This window comes from Diplotaxodon limnothrissa, linkage group LG9 (assembly GCF_057381915.1).
Source record: "Diplotaxodon limnothrissa isolate DT_005_m linkage group LG9, D_limnothrissa_male_GT1.1, whole genome shotgun sequence".
NCBI lineage: Eukaryota > Metazoa > Chordata > Actinopteri > Cichliformes > Cichlidae > Diplotaxodon > Diplotaxodon limnothrissa.
Window position 1 is genome coordinate 35,192,105 of NC_140604.1, and position 18,707 is coordinate 35,210,811.

At 43.6% G+C, this 18,707-nt stretch overlaps 2 protein-coding genes across 2 annotated transcripts in view; one reads left to right on the forward strand and one right to left on the reverse strand.

Annotated features, from left to right (window-relative positions):
- Positions 1–16,482, reverse strand: part of fars2 (phenylalanyl-tRNA synthetase 2, mitochondrial) — a 142,058-nt gene extending 125,576 nt beyond the window's left edge. Inside the window, exon 1 of the mRNA XM_085363182.1 lies at positions 16,373–16,482. The gene's annotated coding sequence lies outside the window, so the exon portion shown is untranslated. The remainder of the gene's footprint in view (positions 1–16,372) is intronic.
- A 139-nt stretch (positions 16,483–16,621) lies between these two features.
- lyrm4b (LYR motif containing 4) overlaps positions 16,622–18,707 on the forward strand; it is a 42,044-nt gene continuing 39,958 nt past the window's right edge. Inside the window, exon 1 of the mRNA XM_085363213.1 lies at positions 16,622–16,734. Within this exon, the coding sequence (XP_085219339.1) occupies positions 16,649–16,734 (86 nt within the window). The 5' untranslated portion in view covers positions 16,622–16,648. The remainder of the gene's footprint in view (positions 16,735–18,707) is intronic.

The window sequence follows — 18,707 nt, forward strand, 5'->3', positions numbered from 1 at the left end:
GATGAAATGGATGAAACATCGTGACTGGGTTCCAGCGCTACACAAGGGACCTGCTTCAAACATACTACCATGCCAATCAGATTACTTCTTCCATGTGAGGGTGAAGAGGTGACCCTCCTGGATAAGATGGTGAAGGTTTGCTGCGTTTGGTGAACAGTGTGATAATAAAACCAGAGAAGAATGAAACCTGCTCCTGTTAAATATTCTTTAGTCTTGTGCTGTTAAAATTGCTGTATTTTTTCAAAAGATACAGTAAATAAAGTAATGTTAGTAGTGGGTGATATCATGTAAACACTCATGATTTTGTGTGAACATTTTGTCATTTGTAAACTATAAATGACATCATCATTGTAACAGATGTGATGTTCTATAAAGTGGTTTTAATAAATAAATAAAAAAGGGCAAAAATTAGTTTGTTTCTTTATTCAACTTTTGAACAGTGGGACTTAGTCAGTACATATTCAGTAAATGCAAATTATTTACACGGCAGTGCACTACAGGCATAAATCTAGACCCCTAGATAAAACATTATGGGTCATTCCCACAACCCACAGCTTCACTGTGTTCCAGCAAAGTATCCAATAGCAGTGACAACTCCTCCACAGTAGCAGGTGGGGTTTTTCTGTTTTGAGGACGGCTCCTTTTCCCCGTCACTACAGATGGTCTGTTTATGTTTTGATCAAGAGCCTTTTTTTTGGGCAGCTGAAGAGAAGTCGTCTATCTTATGGCCAACCTCTGGCTGTATCTTGGTCACATTACCCAGCAAAACCCAGTATGCAGGTTCATCTGTAACAGTCCTTGTGCCACGATCAACACTGTTGCTTCTACTTTAAACAGAAGAGCAGCGACATGGCTGCAGGTCTCTGCGACTCCGGCCTTACAGGTGCAGTGGGCGGCTTCAACCTTCCCTGTGATGCTCACAGTGACCCATGGCTGCAATGCTGGTTCATTCAGTCTTTGAGAGTGCAGGACCTGAAACACACACAGACAAAGTTCATTTATGACAAGAACTATGAGCCAAGGCCGACATAAATGTGTTTTATCTACTTTATCATAAATGTAACAAAGTGTTTAGAAAGTTAGCACATACATGTCATTTTTCATTTCTTTATGTGTCCATCTATAGAACGCTGCATGTTATAGTCTAAATCTGTCTGCTCTCTGTCAGAAACCTGCCTGCAGAAAATGAACCTAAAGTATGTAATGCAAGGATGTCATCACTTTAGAGATGGAGAAAGCATAAAGTGACAATTATGAATCCCTTAATATGATAATGAGATTCTGCAGGTCATTAATCAATGTATTTTTAGTGACACAGGATACAAACATGGAAGCAAGATGTTTAATTAGGATTATTTATAATAAATATGAATAAATCATTGCAATTTCTTTAACCATAAAGAATAACAATCCTTCAGGACAGTGTCACATCAATGCACTGAACTCACTATGTTATCCCTCTAACAGCCTCCACATGTTCTCACTGTAATTTCCCCTCATAAATGAATTTATGCTGCACTAATGTGAATGTTTGCAGGGAAATCAAACGCATTTCACACGCAGTACTCGAGCTGACTTACCTTTGCTTGAATGACGACTTGTACGCGCTGACTCCACAGATAAGATACAAAAATATGTCAGGCTACGTCAATAGCGGTTGGTCTTCAAGGTTTCTACTCCACGGCCGTATTTCATACGGGTCCACATTTCCAATGCACGCTATTTTCTGCAAGTACCGCTGCTTCGCCTCTGGACGCAATCGGTCTCTATACAGTCCATTCTCTTTTGAGCTGCTTTTAAGCATCTTTCTTCTAGTCGTCGTTCCAACACAGTGTGTTTGTTTTGATTCGTAGACCCCGAAAATGGCGCCGCGCTCCCACAATGCATTGCGGCGTGACGTCAACTCCAAAGCCCTATAAATGACTGAAAGAGGAAACGCCCACATCTGGAGCAACTTCTCCATCAGACATCAAACTGTTTCATTTCTATGATATTTCCTGCCTTTAACTTCCCTCAGTTTGATTCTTTAGCTGGAAATGATGACAACACCACCATATGACCATGCAGTGCACCTCAGTTACATCCTCCACCACGGACGGTTATAAAACACTTCAGAGCCCACAACCTGCTCAAGATATTACAGTGACCACTTCAAATCATCCTGCTGTCAGCTGACAGGAAAACTCAGCCTCTACATAATCCAGAGCATCCTGGACGAGCCCCCAATTTATGCAAAGACTCAACTCATGAGTTCAAGGACTGAATGTTTTTAGAAAGACGAGTTTGGTTTCATAATGTCAAGAAGTAGGGAAAGAGAAGGAAAAAAGCACGAATTAAAGAAAGCAGAGAATAGAAGTAGAACTTTAACGTTAGAAATTAAATAGAAACCAAAAAGAAAAGGAAAAGCAACAGAGACAGGAAAGGCAAACAAAGAAAAGGAAAAGTGATGCTAATGAGAAGAAATAGGAAAAAAGAAACAGCTGGGACAGCATTATGAGCAGCGCGATTCCCTCTAAAGCCAAAACGAACATGCCAGTGTTTCCCATCAGGTGTGTCAAATTTGCAATAATTCCCCCCAAAGAGGTGGCAGTGTCAGGTATCGTGGTAGCTACGCCCACCTTTAATATCTGTACCTGTTATGTTTGACCTCACACACTGTGACCCTGGTGGTGCTCACAGCCGGCATAGATACAAGCTTTGACCACCTCCTGAGAGCAGATCCAGAGCCGCTGCTTCACACGTCCATGAACGAGCTGCACACGCGCTAATTCTAATGCGAAGCCACGGAAACAGCCGTTAGCAGTTAATCACCTTGGCTGCAGCTCTCTGATGTCCAAGTTTTTACCCGCTCAGGTTTTACTGTTTTATTATTCAAATTAAGCACTAATGAATTCAGAGGCGGGCAGTAAAACATAATGCACTGCTGGGCCGCTTTTTGTTTTATCCCTTTATTTCTGATTACAGCTGAAGCTTATCTGAGATCACAGCAGAGTCACCTGTCGGGAAGCTTCAGCGGCCCGTCCACCCTGCTCTCTGAAACACCTGCACCAGTTTAGCCGCATCAAAGGCTAAAGGTATCTGTGGTGCTGAGGGGTCTGAAGAGATCTAACAGCAATAAGGCAGGAGCTGGACGGCCTAACGAGCTTCATAATGAATTTCAGTTTATTGTATGGTGTCGGCACTCTCACGGTGCTGCTTGGGCTGCAGAGGGAAAACAACTCCAGAGTGCATCCTGCTCAGCTGGAGACACAGAAGAGCTGCAGGACACAGCCTGGTGGAGACCAAAACCAGAATTTACACTGCAGGGATGCATCAGTAACGCCACAAAACACATGCTGATTGGTTGTTTGTGTAAAGCGCTGATCCACTGCTCCACACGGCTCTTAAAGAGAGCTCACAGGATGAAGCATCTGCAGTGTTCAAAACAAGCAGCAGACTGTGCTGTATGTGCCGCAGATACACAAACAGTGTTCAGTGTGCAACACAACAGACCAGGCCACAAACCACCACAGTCTCTCCCAGTAACCTACGACTGCAGCCCGTGGTGCTGGCTGATTACCACATGTGGCTGAATGCAGTCCAACAGAAAAGCTGCAAAGTTAGAAGAAACCGTCCTCATGCCTTCATGGGTTTTATTTCCTCCAGTTCTCCACATCAGCAGCATTTAGGCCGGATTTAAAAGTCTGTCCAACCCACACGCAGTCCTCAGATATTAGTTTTTAAGGTTGTTAAATCCTGCAGGACCTCAGTGAGCATGAACCAAACAGAAATCATGGACAGGAAAAGACTGAAGATGAGCTCTAGCACCAAATCCCACAGTGCCAGTTCACAGTTTCATCTCTGTATGAAGCCTGCCTTCAGTTAGTGACATTATCATTTGGTAAAAGCACCAAATCTCCACCATAATAACTCCAGCTAACTGGTTTAAATGCCCGACTTTTTTTCTCCTCACCAAGGGACGCAAGCTCAGCCTCCTGCGCTCCTGTGAGAGTGTAATACCACGTTTTACCATCTAAGTTCAGAGGGGCGCTGTTTCACTTGTTCTACAGTCAAATACTGTGCAGAGCAGGCGTGTCCAAAGTCTGGCCTGGGGGCCAATCATGGCCCTAAGTCAGATTTTATATGGCCCTTTGTGTCTACCTTAAAAAGCTTCACTTATGGCCTCCACCACAAACAGAATCAACAAAGTGTCACTTCACTGTCACCTCCTGCTGCCAGCACCGTGAGATGCAACCAGTGAGTAGAGTTTTACACACTCACACAACAGTAAGTCTGGTTTAAATGAACCTGAGATTCTGATATTCAGCAGCTTCACTGAAGCTTGAGCTCTGTGTTATTTTACTCTCAATATTTTTTTAACAAAATTACAAAATGACAACTAAAGTCTGAAAACAATTGGGATTTTCGGGAGAAAACGTCACCACGGACACAACAGGAGTCCCGCCCTCGCCCTCCACATGGCGCTGCAGAGGCGTGTCACCCAGGACGGCCCCACAACATCAGCACCACAGGCTGAATTTCGTCCAGTGAAGATGGATGTCTCAGTGATGGAAGACCCTGCATCCACAGACTGACGACGGCGAGTCATCAGCATAAAGGAGACTCCCAAAGATCTCCTTTCACCACCCGACTGTGTTCCTGTTAGAAGCTTCCTAAATCCAACCAAACTGCAGCTGAAAGAATTCAAATCTAATCAATCAAGTCAACTAAAAATAACCAATGATGAGTGGCTTTCTGCATCTCTCAGGACTCAAACCCCACCCTCCCAGGTGAAAGTCTGATCCGTTCGTCCAACACTACCTGCTGCCTCACCTGACAGACCGAAGTGTTTCTGCCAGAATCCCTGAGATCAAACTTCTCCCTCTCTTTACACAAGTTGCAAAGTTATTACATCACAGCGACGTGATTGGCCAGCGGCAGTGATGGTGCTGTAGTTTGTAGGAAAGACAAAAACACCTGGATATCACCTCAGATTCCTCAGACCTCGGATCAGGAACAAAACCTGCCGCTACATCGCATCCTGCATTAATGGACTATGGTTTGCTCCGTTTAGGAAACCTGCTTTCATTTCCCAAACGTATTCTCTGGGAGCAAACAGCGGCCCAACAAACAGAGTCAGCCGCTCTGAGACCCAGAGGCGATGTCTCCCCGGCTGAAATCTACGATGGATGGTAATTACCAGCGAAGGCAGCGAGCTGGATGTGGATGGCCCCCGTGTTATTAATGAAAGCTAATGAAGGCTGCGGCTCTGATCTCCTCTCCTCCCTCCATCGCTGAAGGATGGAGGGAAGCAGCCAGCTGGGTTCATTTAGACTCACACAGACGGACCTCATGCCTTCATATTTCTCTGAATGTGTGAGTGAAAAAACACTCAGTGCTGGGTTTCACCCAACTCAAGAGCGCCGTCACAGCGGCAGAGACGTGCCCGGGTTTGAATTCAGCTGGTACTGAACATTTACTCCACAAACCTGCCAAATATGCTCCGTCCCATACTTAAACACCACAACTTTGATAAACACTGACATTAAAATGAAACCAAAGAAACCTCACGAGCCTTTTCAATTAGAGTTGCAGTATCATGTGTGGGTCCACGGTGTAGTCGTCCACATGTTTGCCTTACGGATCAAAGGTTTCCAATATTCTCTCCATTAAACTCTTTATTACTCTTTCTGCTGTGTACATACAAAGAGACGCCTGCATCTTCTGTGCCTTAAGAGTGAAGCTAACACTGAAGTGTCAAAGCTGCAGTCTTTCTAATGACCAGCAGAGGGCGGCTCCTCTGGTTCAAGATCATCTGTTAGTACAGCAGCCATGCTATTGGTCAGATAACCGACCAATAACAGCGCAAACACACTCCAGCGGTCCACTTCAGTTAGCTGAGGTGAAGCCTAGCAGACAGCTAGCAGCTACAGCCACCTGTCAGTCAAAGAGGCCACGCCCCTAATAATGCAAACTTTTTGCAGTCTGCCTCAAGTGGACATTAGAGGAACTGGTTGTTTTTCACTAATAAACTGGCTGAAATGTTTTCAGGAGTAAAAAAAGGAAACTTATTGTTAGTTTGTACATTTTAAGCTTCGATGCTAACATCTGTGCTCTCATCATTAACCACAGCAGGCTAACAGAGCGTCAGCTCGAACTAAACCCACGCCTAATCCCGCTGCCGTGGATCGGTCTCCTGTGTGTCCCGACCGTGTGAGGAACTTATCATCATGAATAAAGTGTGAATCATCGCCGCAGATGTTCCCTTCAGTCCACTTCCTGCAGCCCTTTGATTTGGACTTTCTCCAGCTTCTCACCGACACTTCAAAGCATCACCTCGTTCTGACGCTTACTTCCAGTTTTTCTGCCAATTAAAGCAGAGATCGGGTTTGTTTACATCGGCCGCACTCGCTTCAATCCCCGCAGCCCGAGTGTGACATTAAACACAGCAAATACAGCCAAATCCCAGGAAAGCCGGCGCCGTAAATGTGTCTGCGTGCAGCGCAACGGAGGTCAGAGCCATAAAATATTCATTCAGAAATAAATGCAAAGGCCCGATGTTGTTGCACTTAATGCCTGGAATGACATTCAGGAAATTTGGAAAGTAGTTTCTCTATCACATTCAGTCGTTTTAAATTGTGAGCCGCTCATGTTTTATTCAGCACTTTGGCTAAATGTCAGCTCACATCATTAGTTAAGCCGCTGATGTGTTTGGGTGCAGTCTGGGTTTTTCTCTTATTTTCTTTTTATTGTCGATAAAAATGAAGAGAAAACACTCGCAGTGGATGCAGGACGCACACACACACCTGTCCAGCTGCTTCAGGCTGCAGGTGCAGAGGAGGAGGCCTGAGGAGTGGAGGTGATGGATGGATGGAGGGGTGGGTGGGTGGATTGGAAGTGATCAGTTTCGGGTCACGGGCTGATGTGTCCGAGACGGATTCTTCCGCCGCTCTGAACGGGGGAGGAAGCGATCGATGGGAGGAACGTCGGGGGCCTTGATCCGCCAGGCAGAAAGCAGCCGGAGAGTGAAAACTCAATCTGCAGCTCACAGCGTGATTCAAGGTGAGAGCGAAGCGGCCGACAGTTCAAACAAACTCATACGGACTCAGCGAGGAGTTCCTCCGCTCTCAGCGGCTCGCAGCACCACGCAGACAGCTTTGTTAGGCCTGAGACGAGGCGAGGATTGCACGCCTGCCTGATCACCAAACGAACTTCTCCCAAAGTCTGCAGAAAGTTTGCACACCTTTAAAATTCATGCTTTTTGCATTTATATTTGCACCCATCAGTGCTCCGGAGTTTTGCTCAGGATTATTGCTTCATGCTTATTGAAGATGGGAATGAACGCATGTAATGTGTGGGCGCCACGCTGCTGCTCGGTGCGTGGTGTGGAGACCCAGGCCGAGTTTCTGGTTTCAGACATCAAAGCCTCGGTCCTGGAAACACTCAGCACGAGGACGACATTCAGCAGAAACAACCAGGCCTGCGGTCACAACACAGTTTCACTCCACCTGTCCTGACCGCTGACCTCCGACCTCAGTAGAGAAGACCGACGTCCAAGCATTCATTATTGAGCTCCTGCTGAGCCGTCCATCAGTCGGCGCCACGGCGAGGACCTTCACTCTCCTCCTCCATCGCCTCAGAGATTCAACAGTCTGTGTTTCAGACCAGCTGAAAGCAGCTAATTTATCAGGCAAATCATGGAAAGTCAGGATTTTCAAGGCAAATCCAAAACTTTCTTTCACTGCCTGTTTGGAGGAGACGCTGCTTCTGGGTCTGAACGTCTGAGCTCGAATCAGAACAAAGATTCATGAACGTTTCAGAAGCAGCAGGAGGGCGAAGAGCTGCTCCAGGTCGACGCGTCACGTTCTGCCCAAAACACCACAACGTGCAGTCAGGGGCCAATCAGCTCGCTCCAAAAGACCACCGTACAGGACACGCACACACAGACACCCACGTAAACTCACACAGCGGACTAAAAATACAGAGATGACAACCAACGATATCGTCAGCTGTTTCTTTTTGTAACAAACACACAAACTAACACATCAGCATGAACACACACACACACACACACACACACACACACACACACACACAGCAGTGTCATTGACCTTTACACTCAAAGACAGCAGGGCATCAACAAACAGGATGAGTCTGTGACCTTTCACACATCCACTGCTAAAGATCATACTGTACACACACACACACACACACACACACACACACACACACACACACACACACGCACGTCCATCTTTGTGAGCGCGCTCAGTGATGCGAGTCAGGCAGTGAGGGTGGGAGTCGTGGCGTTGACGGTTACATCAGATCTGATGGACAGCTGAAGTTTTCCTTCTTGACCATAAACGACGACTACGTCACGTTTGCACCACCCTCAGCTCCGCTCACACAGCCTGACTCTGCAGCAGCTAGTCTGCATTAAGGGCTGAGGTGGTCTGCGAGCAGCGCGCCATGACGACCTGCCGTGTCTGTCGTTTGTAAATGACGTCACCTCTGACGATACCGTCCCCGTGAACGTCTCTGCGTCCGCTGTCCTGCAGGAGACGTTTGAAGGCTGCGTCGGCAGCTGCGAGTGAACATTTGGAGGTTTAAATCACTGAAGCAGTGCTTTGACTACACGACGAGCTCACAGCATCTGCAGAATATTTAAAAACAGTCACATTTATCCTCTCTGTTCACTTCCTGCCGTCTCTAATCAGGCAGAGACACTGTAAGGGCTAAACCAGTCTGAACTCAGCAAACCGAGCAGCAGAGAAGACAGCGAACGCCTCGTCACCGTCCACAGACTTCACCTGTGAGGAACTCCGTCTGACGGCTTTGTTAGGGAAGCCTGAGAGAGGCTGAGCTGATATCAGTGAGCTGTAACACCGACTGCTGGTGTTAATGATCACGGCTCCTTTAGGAGCACACTCAAATTCATCGGAGTCACACAGGACAGGAGGCCGAGCTGAAGACGCTCACATGTTCACTGGGAGATGGAATGAGTCCATCAGAGGGACGGATGTTTGGACATGTGCAGAGGAGGGAGGGTCATGGATGTAGTGAAGGAGAACAGCTGGAAGAAGGAGGCTAAACATCCTCCTGCTAAGAGGTGATGTCGGCGTTCCTGACGGAGAAGCAGATGAAGCCAAAGAAACAAACAGAGATCAGAGCCGGTCTGAGGCGGTGCTGGGACGCCATATTTAAATATTCAAACCGTTCCCAGTGAAACATCCACACCTCGTGGATATTTTTAATCCTTCGTGACCATTTCTTGTTTTAAAAACTATCATTTTTTCAGTTTCCAGTAAACTCGGACTTCACAGTTTAAGCAATAAAGTAAAAATTCAGAACATCGTCTCCAACATTGTCCAGAAACTGTCCCGACACGCACGGGACGAATTACAAACCACTTTCAATAAAACTGTGTGTAAACTTTAACGTTCAGCCTCGTCTCAGCGCGTCAGACGATCGGGAGAAGAACCAACAGAAAATCCATCAGACAAAGAAGAAAAGATCCAAAATACAAACGGAGGTCGTTCTGCAGGAAGTGACATCACGCCTCTCATGAACGTTAGCTCCTGTTTATGCAAAGATAATGATCAAGTTTCTGAAAACTACAAGTACAGCTGAGGTTTCCCTGTGATCTAGTAGTTTATCACATGCAGCTCTCTGCTGTGACGTTTGAGTGTCAACGTGACGCGCTGGGACGACTTCAAGCCTACAACAGATAAAGAAACACACGTGACCACATCACACGTAACACGAGTGACAACAGGTTGGCTATTTCACACTTCCTGTCACAGTCAGGCTGCAGGGGGCCGTCCTTAAACCAAGACCAATCAAACTGCAAAGCTCATCAAAGGTAACATCCTATCACAGAAAATACATTTACACCATTACAGGAGGGACTAACTCCACCCTTCAGCCAGCAGTGGACACATCCACCCAGACTGACAGCAAATGACACATGCAGACATGTTGACTGTTAAATATCGATGAAGTTACAACCCCGAGTAAAAATGTGGCTGTGATTGGTGACCATGCTGCAGTCAGCAAGCATTTAAAGAGAAGTTCGACGTGTGTGAAGAATGATAGAAACTGGAACTCTGAGATTATCTACAATGACCCTAAAACCACAGCAAAGCCTGACCGAGGGCAGCTCCTGCACAAAGATGAGGCTCTCTGTAGACCAGCAGAGGTTTAAGGGCTGTCATAATGTCAGGAGACTTCCAAACATGTTAAATGAAAAACACAGCAGTGCGAGCTCTAAATACATATCCAGCACTCAGAATCGAAACTGCTTCTGAGGTACAGATCAGCTCAAACATTCCTCAGATGGATCCAACTACTACACACAAATCCCAACTAACGACAACATCTCAGAAGCTCTTGATTCACAGCGATGAGTCAGAGCTGTGCTCCATCACTGCAGCAGAGCCTGTGGCCACAGCAGTGAGGGAGACACCTCCTTATTACTTTGTTTGCAGATATTATTCTTCAGGACAGACATAACTAAATGATTCCCACTCCGGTGAGGTCACCTGTAGATATTGGAGAGTTTTTAAAATTAATAACTCCAACTGGACCCATCATGAACGTAGGCATCAAAATTCTCCAGAAATTAATTAATTTTTTAAGATCTCCTGTTAAACATCATGGAAACATTAAACCGACGGTCAAATTGACCTTCATCTCTGATTGGACGAATAAACATTATAAAATCGATGATCTTATCTAAATTTCACCACCAGAACCAGCTTTGTTCTGTGATGAGAAACGAGCTGTTATTTGTATTTGTATATTTGTATATGGATGGGGCGTTTCCTATATTTGATCAATTATGTGAAAAACGTTTATTGAAATATTGACATACATCCACATCCAGACGGATGACGAATATTCCAGAGGTGTCAAAAACAGAAACGTCTACTGGACACGTGGAAGGAGACGTCTACTTTCTTTATAATTTATTAATGTCTGCTGTAAATATTCAGCAGTGAACAAATTAAAAGCCAAAGACAAGAAGACACAGATGGACCAGGCTGGATGAATCTACCCAGTGGACTTTACGCAAACACAGAAACAGACTAAGCAGAAAGTGTATTTACTTGGTACATAATGAGACTTTTCAGACCACATCACTAAAAAATTTGAAGCACAACTGGAGGATATCAAGGAACAAAACAAACAAAGTGCAGCTATGGTTGCCAGCTTGGCTAAGGCTGTAGAGTTTAATGCTGCAGAGATAGTTGATTGCAAATTGAAAGTTGTTAAACTGGCAAATGCAAATGAACAGCTGCTTAAAGAAAATGAAGACTTGAAAAGAAGAGTGAGAGAACAAGAGCGCTACCGAATGAGGTGGTGCCTAAAACTGAAAGGGGTGAAGGAAGACAAAGATGAAAACATTAGAGTGAAGGTTTTGCAAACGCTTCAGAAGATTGCCCCTGACTTGAACTTAGAAGAGGCCGTTGATATTGTCCACCGCTTAGGGAAACGAGTTGATGGCAGAAACAGAAACATCATTATTCTATTCACACAGAGGCGAATTAAAGAAGAATTGTGGAGGCGCACCAAAGATTCTTCAACCTGCAAGCAAGAAGGCATCAGCTTCGCGGAGATGTTGCCGCAGGAGGACATACAAGATCGACAGCGCCTATGGCCTCTGGTGGAGGAAGCAAGACGTGCGGGTAAACGGGCCTACTTTCGTGGTCCACATGCCTTCATTGATGGACGCAAAGTTGAGGAAAGACAGGAGAACTAAAAATGACAAAAACTGAAATAGTGGAAACTTGTTCGCGGTCTGAGGAGCTCAGCATTTAGTACTTTTTTTTTTCTTCTTTTTCTCACGTGGTGAGTGATATTCTGTCTATAGTTCATGTTGAATGTTAACATTTGTTTTGGTTCTTTAAATGTTAGGGGTTTAAGAGAATCTGTTAAAAGAAAAGCCTTATTTTTGTACTGCAAAGGTAAAAAATCAAACTGTATTTTTCTACAAGAGACTCATTCATCTGATAGTGATGTATCTTTTTGGTCAAACCAATGGGGTAGCAAAATCCTGTTTAGCCATGGCTCAACGAGGTCGGGGGGTGTAGCAATTTTATTCAATAACTTTCCCGGGGATCTTGTAATACAACGAACTGACTTGAATGGTCATTGGTTGATTGCTGTAATGAGAGTTGAAAGTTTGTTTTTCATTTTAGTCAACGTTTATGGATATAACAATGAAAGTCAGAATAAAATTATGTTAGAAGATATAACTTCAAATATTTTTGAACTTAAAGGTCGATACCCTACAGAATACATTTTAATGGGTGGTGATTGGAATATGACTCCTGATGAATGGACTGATAGATGGCCCTCAAGGACAGGTAGACCACAAAAAATAACCTAATTATAGAATTTTTGATTAATAACAACTTGACAGATATTTGGAGAGTAAGAAATCCAGAAATTAAGAGCTTTTCCTGGTTTAAACCAAATGGAGCTTGTAAATCTAGAACAGACTATTGGCTAGGAAGTGACATCATTCTTAGCCACACTGTAAAAGTTGCAATGTCAAATGCACCTCTATCTGATCATTGCTTTATTGAACTGTGCTTAGAATCGGAAATTAGACAATCAAATAAAAGAACTTATTGGAAGTTCAATGCCAAACTTTTACAAAATGAAGACTACTGCAACATAGTCAAAAAAATTATAAAAGATATTATGGCTGATCATCTAATTGTAGGATATATCAATAAATGGGAATTCATTAAATTCAAAATTAGAGAATTTAGTATTCAATTCAGTAAAAACATAAGTCAAAAGCAAAGAGAATATGAATGTAAATTATTCCAAGAAATTACTTATTGCTGTAGTAAAGATGATCTAAATACCCAAGAAAGGAGTAAACTTATGGAGTTGCAAACTAAATTAGATCAGCTCTACCTAAATAAAGCAGAAGGAGCTTTTGTGCGTTCACGGGCCAAGTGGATTGAGGAGGGGGAAAGAAATTCTTCATATTTTTTTAATTTAGAAAAGAGCAGACAGAAAAGAAATTTTATATCTTCTCTGTTAATTGATGGCATTGAATGTGACGACCCTAAAATTTTGGAGAATGAAACTTATACATTCTATTCCAATTTATACTCCTCACAGTTCTCCCAAGCAGATTGTGATGTCTTTTTTGATCAAATAGATAATCTGATCCCTAAAATTGATGAATCATTTAAGGAATTATGTGAATCTGACTTCAGAATTGAAGAGTTAGATGCATCTGTTAAGAAAATGGCACTTAATAAATCCCCTGGTCCAGATGGGCTGACAGTTAATTTCTTCCAATTTTTTTGGGAAGACTTACGGGAAATTTTATTCAAAGCTATACTGGCCAGTATTGAAAAGGGAGAATTGATGTCTAGCATGAAACAAGGATTAATTACATTAATTCCTAAACCAAACAAAGATAAACGACAATTGGATAACTTAAGGCCCATAACTTTATTAAATACAGATTATAAAATTTTCTCTAGCTCAGTTGCAACAAGGCTCAAACAAGGGGTTTCAAGTATAATTAGTGAGACACAATCAGGGTTTCTGAAAGACAGGAACATTCATAATAATATCAGATTGGTTTTAGACTTACTGGACTACAATGATCTGATTAGTGATGACAGTTTTATTCTTTTCTTGGACTTTTATAAAGCTTTCGATTCAGTAGAACATCCTTTTATTTTAGAAACACTAACTCGATTTGGATTTGGGGATAAATTTAGGAAGATAATAGATATACTGTATAATGATATAAATAGCTCTGTGTCATTAGGCTATGGCACTGGTAAAAGATTTGGCGTCAAAAGAGGAATTAGGCAAGGGTGTGGAAGCTCTCCGTTGTTGTTCATAATGGTTGTGGAGATGCTCGCAATTCTAATTAAAAACAGCAGCGTTGCCGGAATTGAGATTATGGACAATTCTTTAATAATTAGTCAACTTGCGGATGACACTACTCTTTTCTTAAAAAATGAACATCAGATTCCCCTGGTAAAACAAATAATCACTACATTCTCAAAAGCTTCAGGCTTAAAGTTAAATTTAAATAAATGTGAATTATTGGCATTAAAGGAGTGTAATTCACAATTACTGTACGATATAAAGGTGAAGAGGGAGGTAAAATATTTGGGCATCACAATTTCAAAAGATCACAAAGTCTTAGAAAAAGTAAATATTTTAGATAATGTTGACAAATGTAAGACAATCCTAAATAAGTGGTTACAAAGAGACATCACAATTTTTGGAAGAATATTATTAACCAAAATGGATAGTTTATCTAGATTTATATATCCAGCTTACTCTCTATCAATATCGAATAAAGTTATTAAAACAATTAATAGCTTGAATTTTAATTTTATTTGGAGGAATAAGTGCCATTATATATCTAAAGATGATTTGGTTAAACCATACATTGAAGGCGGTGGAAACGCAATTGATTTTGACATAATGAATGGTGTTTTGAAACTTAAATGGTTAAAATCCTTCCTAAATAATCCACACTCCATTTGGTTTTTTATACCAAGTAAGGTCTTTAACACACTGGGGGGTATCGACTTTCTCCTAAAGTGTGACTTTGAAATTACTAAGCTACCTGCTAAACTCTCTGAATTCCATAAACAGGTCCTTCTTTATTGGAAAATGTTATTTAAACATAATTTCACTCCACATAATAGCCCAATTTGGAACAATAGATATATACTGATGAACAGAAAATCTATTTTTATTTAAGATTGGTTATCAAAAGGTGTTTGGGCAATTGCCCATTTTGTAGATGAGGAAGGACATGTTCTAGGACATCAAGATTTTTGCCAAAAGTTTAATATCCAATGTTCTAAAAGTAAATTTAATCGGGTTATAAAATCCATTCCATTGTCACTTAAAAACATAGTTGTAAATGATATAATATATTCTGACATCTCCCCCAAGTTAAGGCAATTATATATAGATGGTATTCGATTTTGTGATGTTAAATGCAACAATAAGTTTCTTAGATCTTCATTAAGGAGTCTTTATTCTCCAAATTTACTTAGACGTAATTACATATTAAAAGATTTCCAAAGGGAAGAAATTGAAAAAATAAGAACTGATTATATCACCTTCCCTATCCCTCCTAAAGGGAAAGAAGTCCAATTTAAAATCTTGAATAAAATTTACCCGACAAATAGACTCCTTAGTGATAGATTCAAAATAGAAACGGGTAATTGTGTATTTTGTGAAACAGAAGAGGAGGATTTGGACCATCTATTCTTTTTGTGCAATTTTATACAAATATTTTGGTTGGATTTTCATACCTGGCTTTATTCCAGTGGGATTCAAATTACCCCATTTACCTTAAATATGATAATGTTTGGAGTGTTTTTGAAAGAAAAGAAAGCTAATTATGGTGTTAATGTGTTATTAATCTTGTGTAAGTATTTTATACATAAATGTCGCTTTTTTAAGATTAAACCAACACTGGCTCACTGGAAAAACGACCTAAACCTGTTGGTTAAATCTTTGACTTTAGTTAAAAAGAAAAAGGCTGCTTTTTTTGTTTCCTTTGTAGAAGATTTTGATTTAGTAAGTTAATAATCTGTTAATTTATGTGACCCCATCTTTATATTTTATTTTCACTATATATGAAAGTTGCTAATATGTAAGAAATGTTTATTCTCTGAATCTGTAATATATGGTGCATTTTGTTTGTATGTTTATATTACTAATAAAAAAAATAAATAAAAAAAAAAAAACCCTTCCCATCACTACAGGTTTACACCACCAGGCCTGGCAGTAGGACAACACACCGACAGCACCACCTGCGCACACGCCTGCCCTCAGGTACAGTCTGACTAACAGGCCTGTAGGCTGGACATGGAAAACATTTGTTTTTGTTTTAATGAAACATAATCTTGCCTTTCTGTCCACGGAGCAGGTTTAGCTGAAACTCTGAGTCAGTTACCATGGTAACAGACCAGGTGACTGACAGGAGTCACTCTTGGTTAATGACGTCAGAGTAGTCAAAGGTCAGAGGAAGAAGTTAGCACCACAGATCAGCGTGTCAGCTACAGGTGTGTGACGTCAGACCTGATGGAGGGTTTAGATAACCCCACAGGAAGGTCACACCTAACGCCACGTGCACGCCCCTGTTTGTAACACACACACACACACACACACACACACACACACACAGAGTCCGCAGCTGTCAGACGAGCAGCTGCCATGCTGACCCGTAAAAAGCCCTCTGAGCGTGGAAGTTCCGCGCTGCGTGGGCCGGTATGCTGCTGTCCCACAGTGGGGCTCGTGGACCAGCTTGTGGTCGATTCATGAACGTGGATTTAAAGGCTCACGTGCGTTATGAGAGGTTAGAGGAGCACCGCGAACTCACCTCCTGTCACTCCAGCGCCGGATGCTGTGAAGGCGTTGGGAGCGCGCCTGCGTGATCACTGCGAGTTCAGGTCAGAGTAAATTAAACTTCCTGTGAGCGCGAGGCTCTTTGTGACACTCACAGCTTAGAGTGTCACGTGGGGTCACACCGATAAAGCGGAAGCGGAAAACAATCCGCCGGCGTCTCGTATTTCTGCGCAGGCGCTCCTCGGTCAGCCTCGTGCCCGGGTCCTTCAGCTCAGAGCGTCGCGGAAGGATCTGCCCAGTCGCAGACAGCATGGCGGCGGCTGCACGATCGCAGGTGATGTCTCTGTACAGGACGATGCTCCGAGAGAGCGCGAAGTTCCCGTCATACAACTACAGGTGAGACGATTCTGCGTGCGCGCGCCCCCGCTGGTAGCCGCGGGAGACGCTCGCGCCTGTGTTTACGTTGGGTGTGCTGACGGGTTAGGGGTCACGTGACTGCGGGGCTCAGGCTGCAGGTTCGGGGCGTGAGTACGCAGGCGCTCAGGTGTTTCATCCTCAGGGGGTGAGCGTGTGAACCTAACGGTCGTTTAATACCTGTACGTGTTGCACTGTGAGTGTCTGCTGGAGGTGATGGAGGCGGAGGTGATGGAGGTACACGCAGGTGTGTCTTGTTGCAAAGTTGAACTTAATGGGTTCAGGTGACCAGGAGACCTGATGTAGACACGTCAGAGATGCTGACACTGAGCCACATCCCTCCTCATCCTCCTCCTTCACCAGGAGAACTTTGAAAGCTTTGGTAAAGAAGTTTGTCTCGGAGCGTCTGGACCGGCTCTGGTCTCGTTGGTGACAGGATTAGTTCTGATATCTGGAACCAACTGCGTCCTGAAGATGATGCGACAGGAGGTCACATGACAGAGAGGCAGGGCGGTGATGTCACTGAGGCTGGGATTTCACAGGAAGTGACTAAATTGCCTCAAAGTAAACTTTATTGTCATCTCTCTATATACAGTACAGACGACAAGGCTACATCTGAAGTTTGTCACACTTCCTCCTGCTGCACTGTAGCTCCGCCTCCATTCAGTTTCACTGCAGGCAGAAGTAACGGGGACCTTGAACTCACCGTGAACTTTAGTTTTAAAAGTCAGGTTTTCTAACAGCTGCAGACAGGAGGTGATCCAAGGATCTTTTCCATCCTTGGCTCCTTTCATCAAGGACGCTCCCTCGTTTCCTCTGCTGTAGGAAGTCATGAAGGAAGCACCTTTGTTTGGAGCCGTGGGTCAGCGCCATTATTTTAGCCTTCATATGGAGTGGCAGCCCAAAAGTCCTGCGTGTTTTTGTGTGTTTGAGGATGATTTTTATTTGTCAGCCCGACATCCATCGATCTGTCTGTCTGTCTGTGTCTCTGTGTCTCTGTCTGTCTGTCTGTGTCTCTGTCTGTCTGTCTGTGTCTCTGTCTGTCTGTGTCTGTGTCTCTGGCTGTCTGTCTATAGTTTAACCTGCTGAAGCGCGCTGGCTGTTTTCTGGACACGATGACATGACTTCAGGTATCTAACAGCGTTGGGTATGAGAGCAGGCAGCTGGTCGGGCTCCATGCAGCTGCTTAGTGCTACGTTTGTTGCTGTGACTTTGTTTGGATGGGTGGCATCATCATCATCATCATCATCAGGGCTCAAACTCTGTTCTTTATTTGGAAAAACAGAAGATGACAAACGGGTCACAGAGGCTCTGAGCTGCTCATTAAGTAACAATCACTGTGAAGTAAAACTGAAAACTAATGAGAAACAAGTGTAATCAGAGTAATCAGACTCCACCGGAGGCTCCGCTAAGCTTCACTGCACCTCACATCGTTGCGTTTTTAGAGCCTTTTCTGCGATTCGTATAAAATTTGAAAATTTTGAAAAGCTGTGAAATTTTCTCTTGTATTAAAAACAAACCTTGACAGTTTTTCATGTTCATCTTAAACTTGGCCTCAGAATTAAAAACGTGCTGGATGTGGTCGATGGACCCTTTTAAGAACGTGTAAGTCAGAAGTGATGGAGCAGAAGCTCCACGCTGGGCTCAGATGGAGCGATGAGTCTGCCGACCTCCACCTGATGGAGGATCAAAGCAGCAGAGAGCTTCCTTCCTCCTGCTGCGTTCACACCAAACAGGAAGTTCCTCCTCTGACAGTCGAGCAGGCGCAGTGAGCGGGTGGAGGAGAACTATCAGGCTGGTCAGGCCTCGGTCGAGGTGACCTGTGAGGCTGAACAGGTGAAGGTGGAGTCCACACCCGGCTCCGCCTTCAGCAGAGACCCGTTCGTTCCTCCTCCCCGTGCTACATGATTAAATCGGGAGGAGTTGGAGTCTGACTCTGCCTTTCTGAGGTGAGT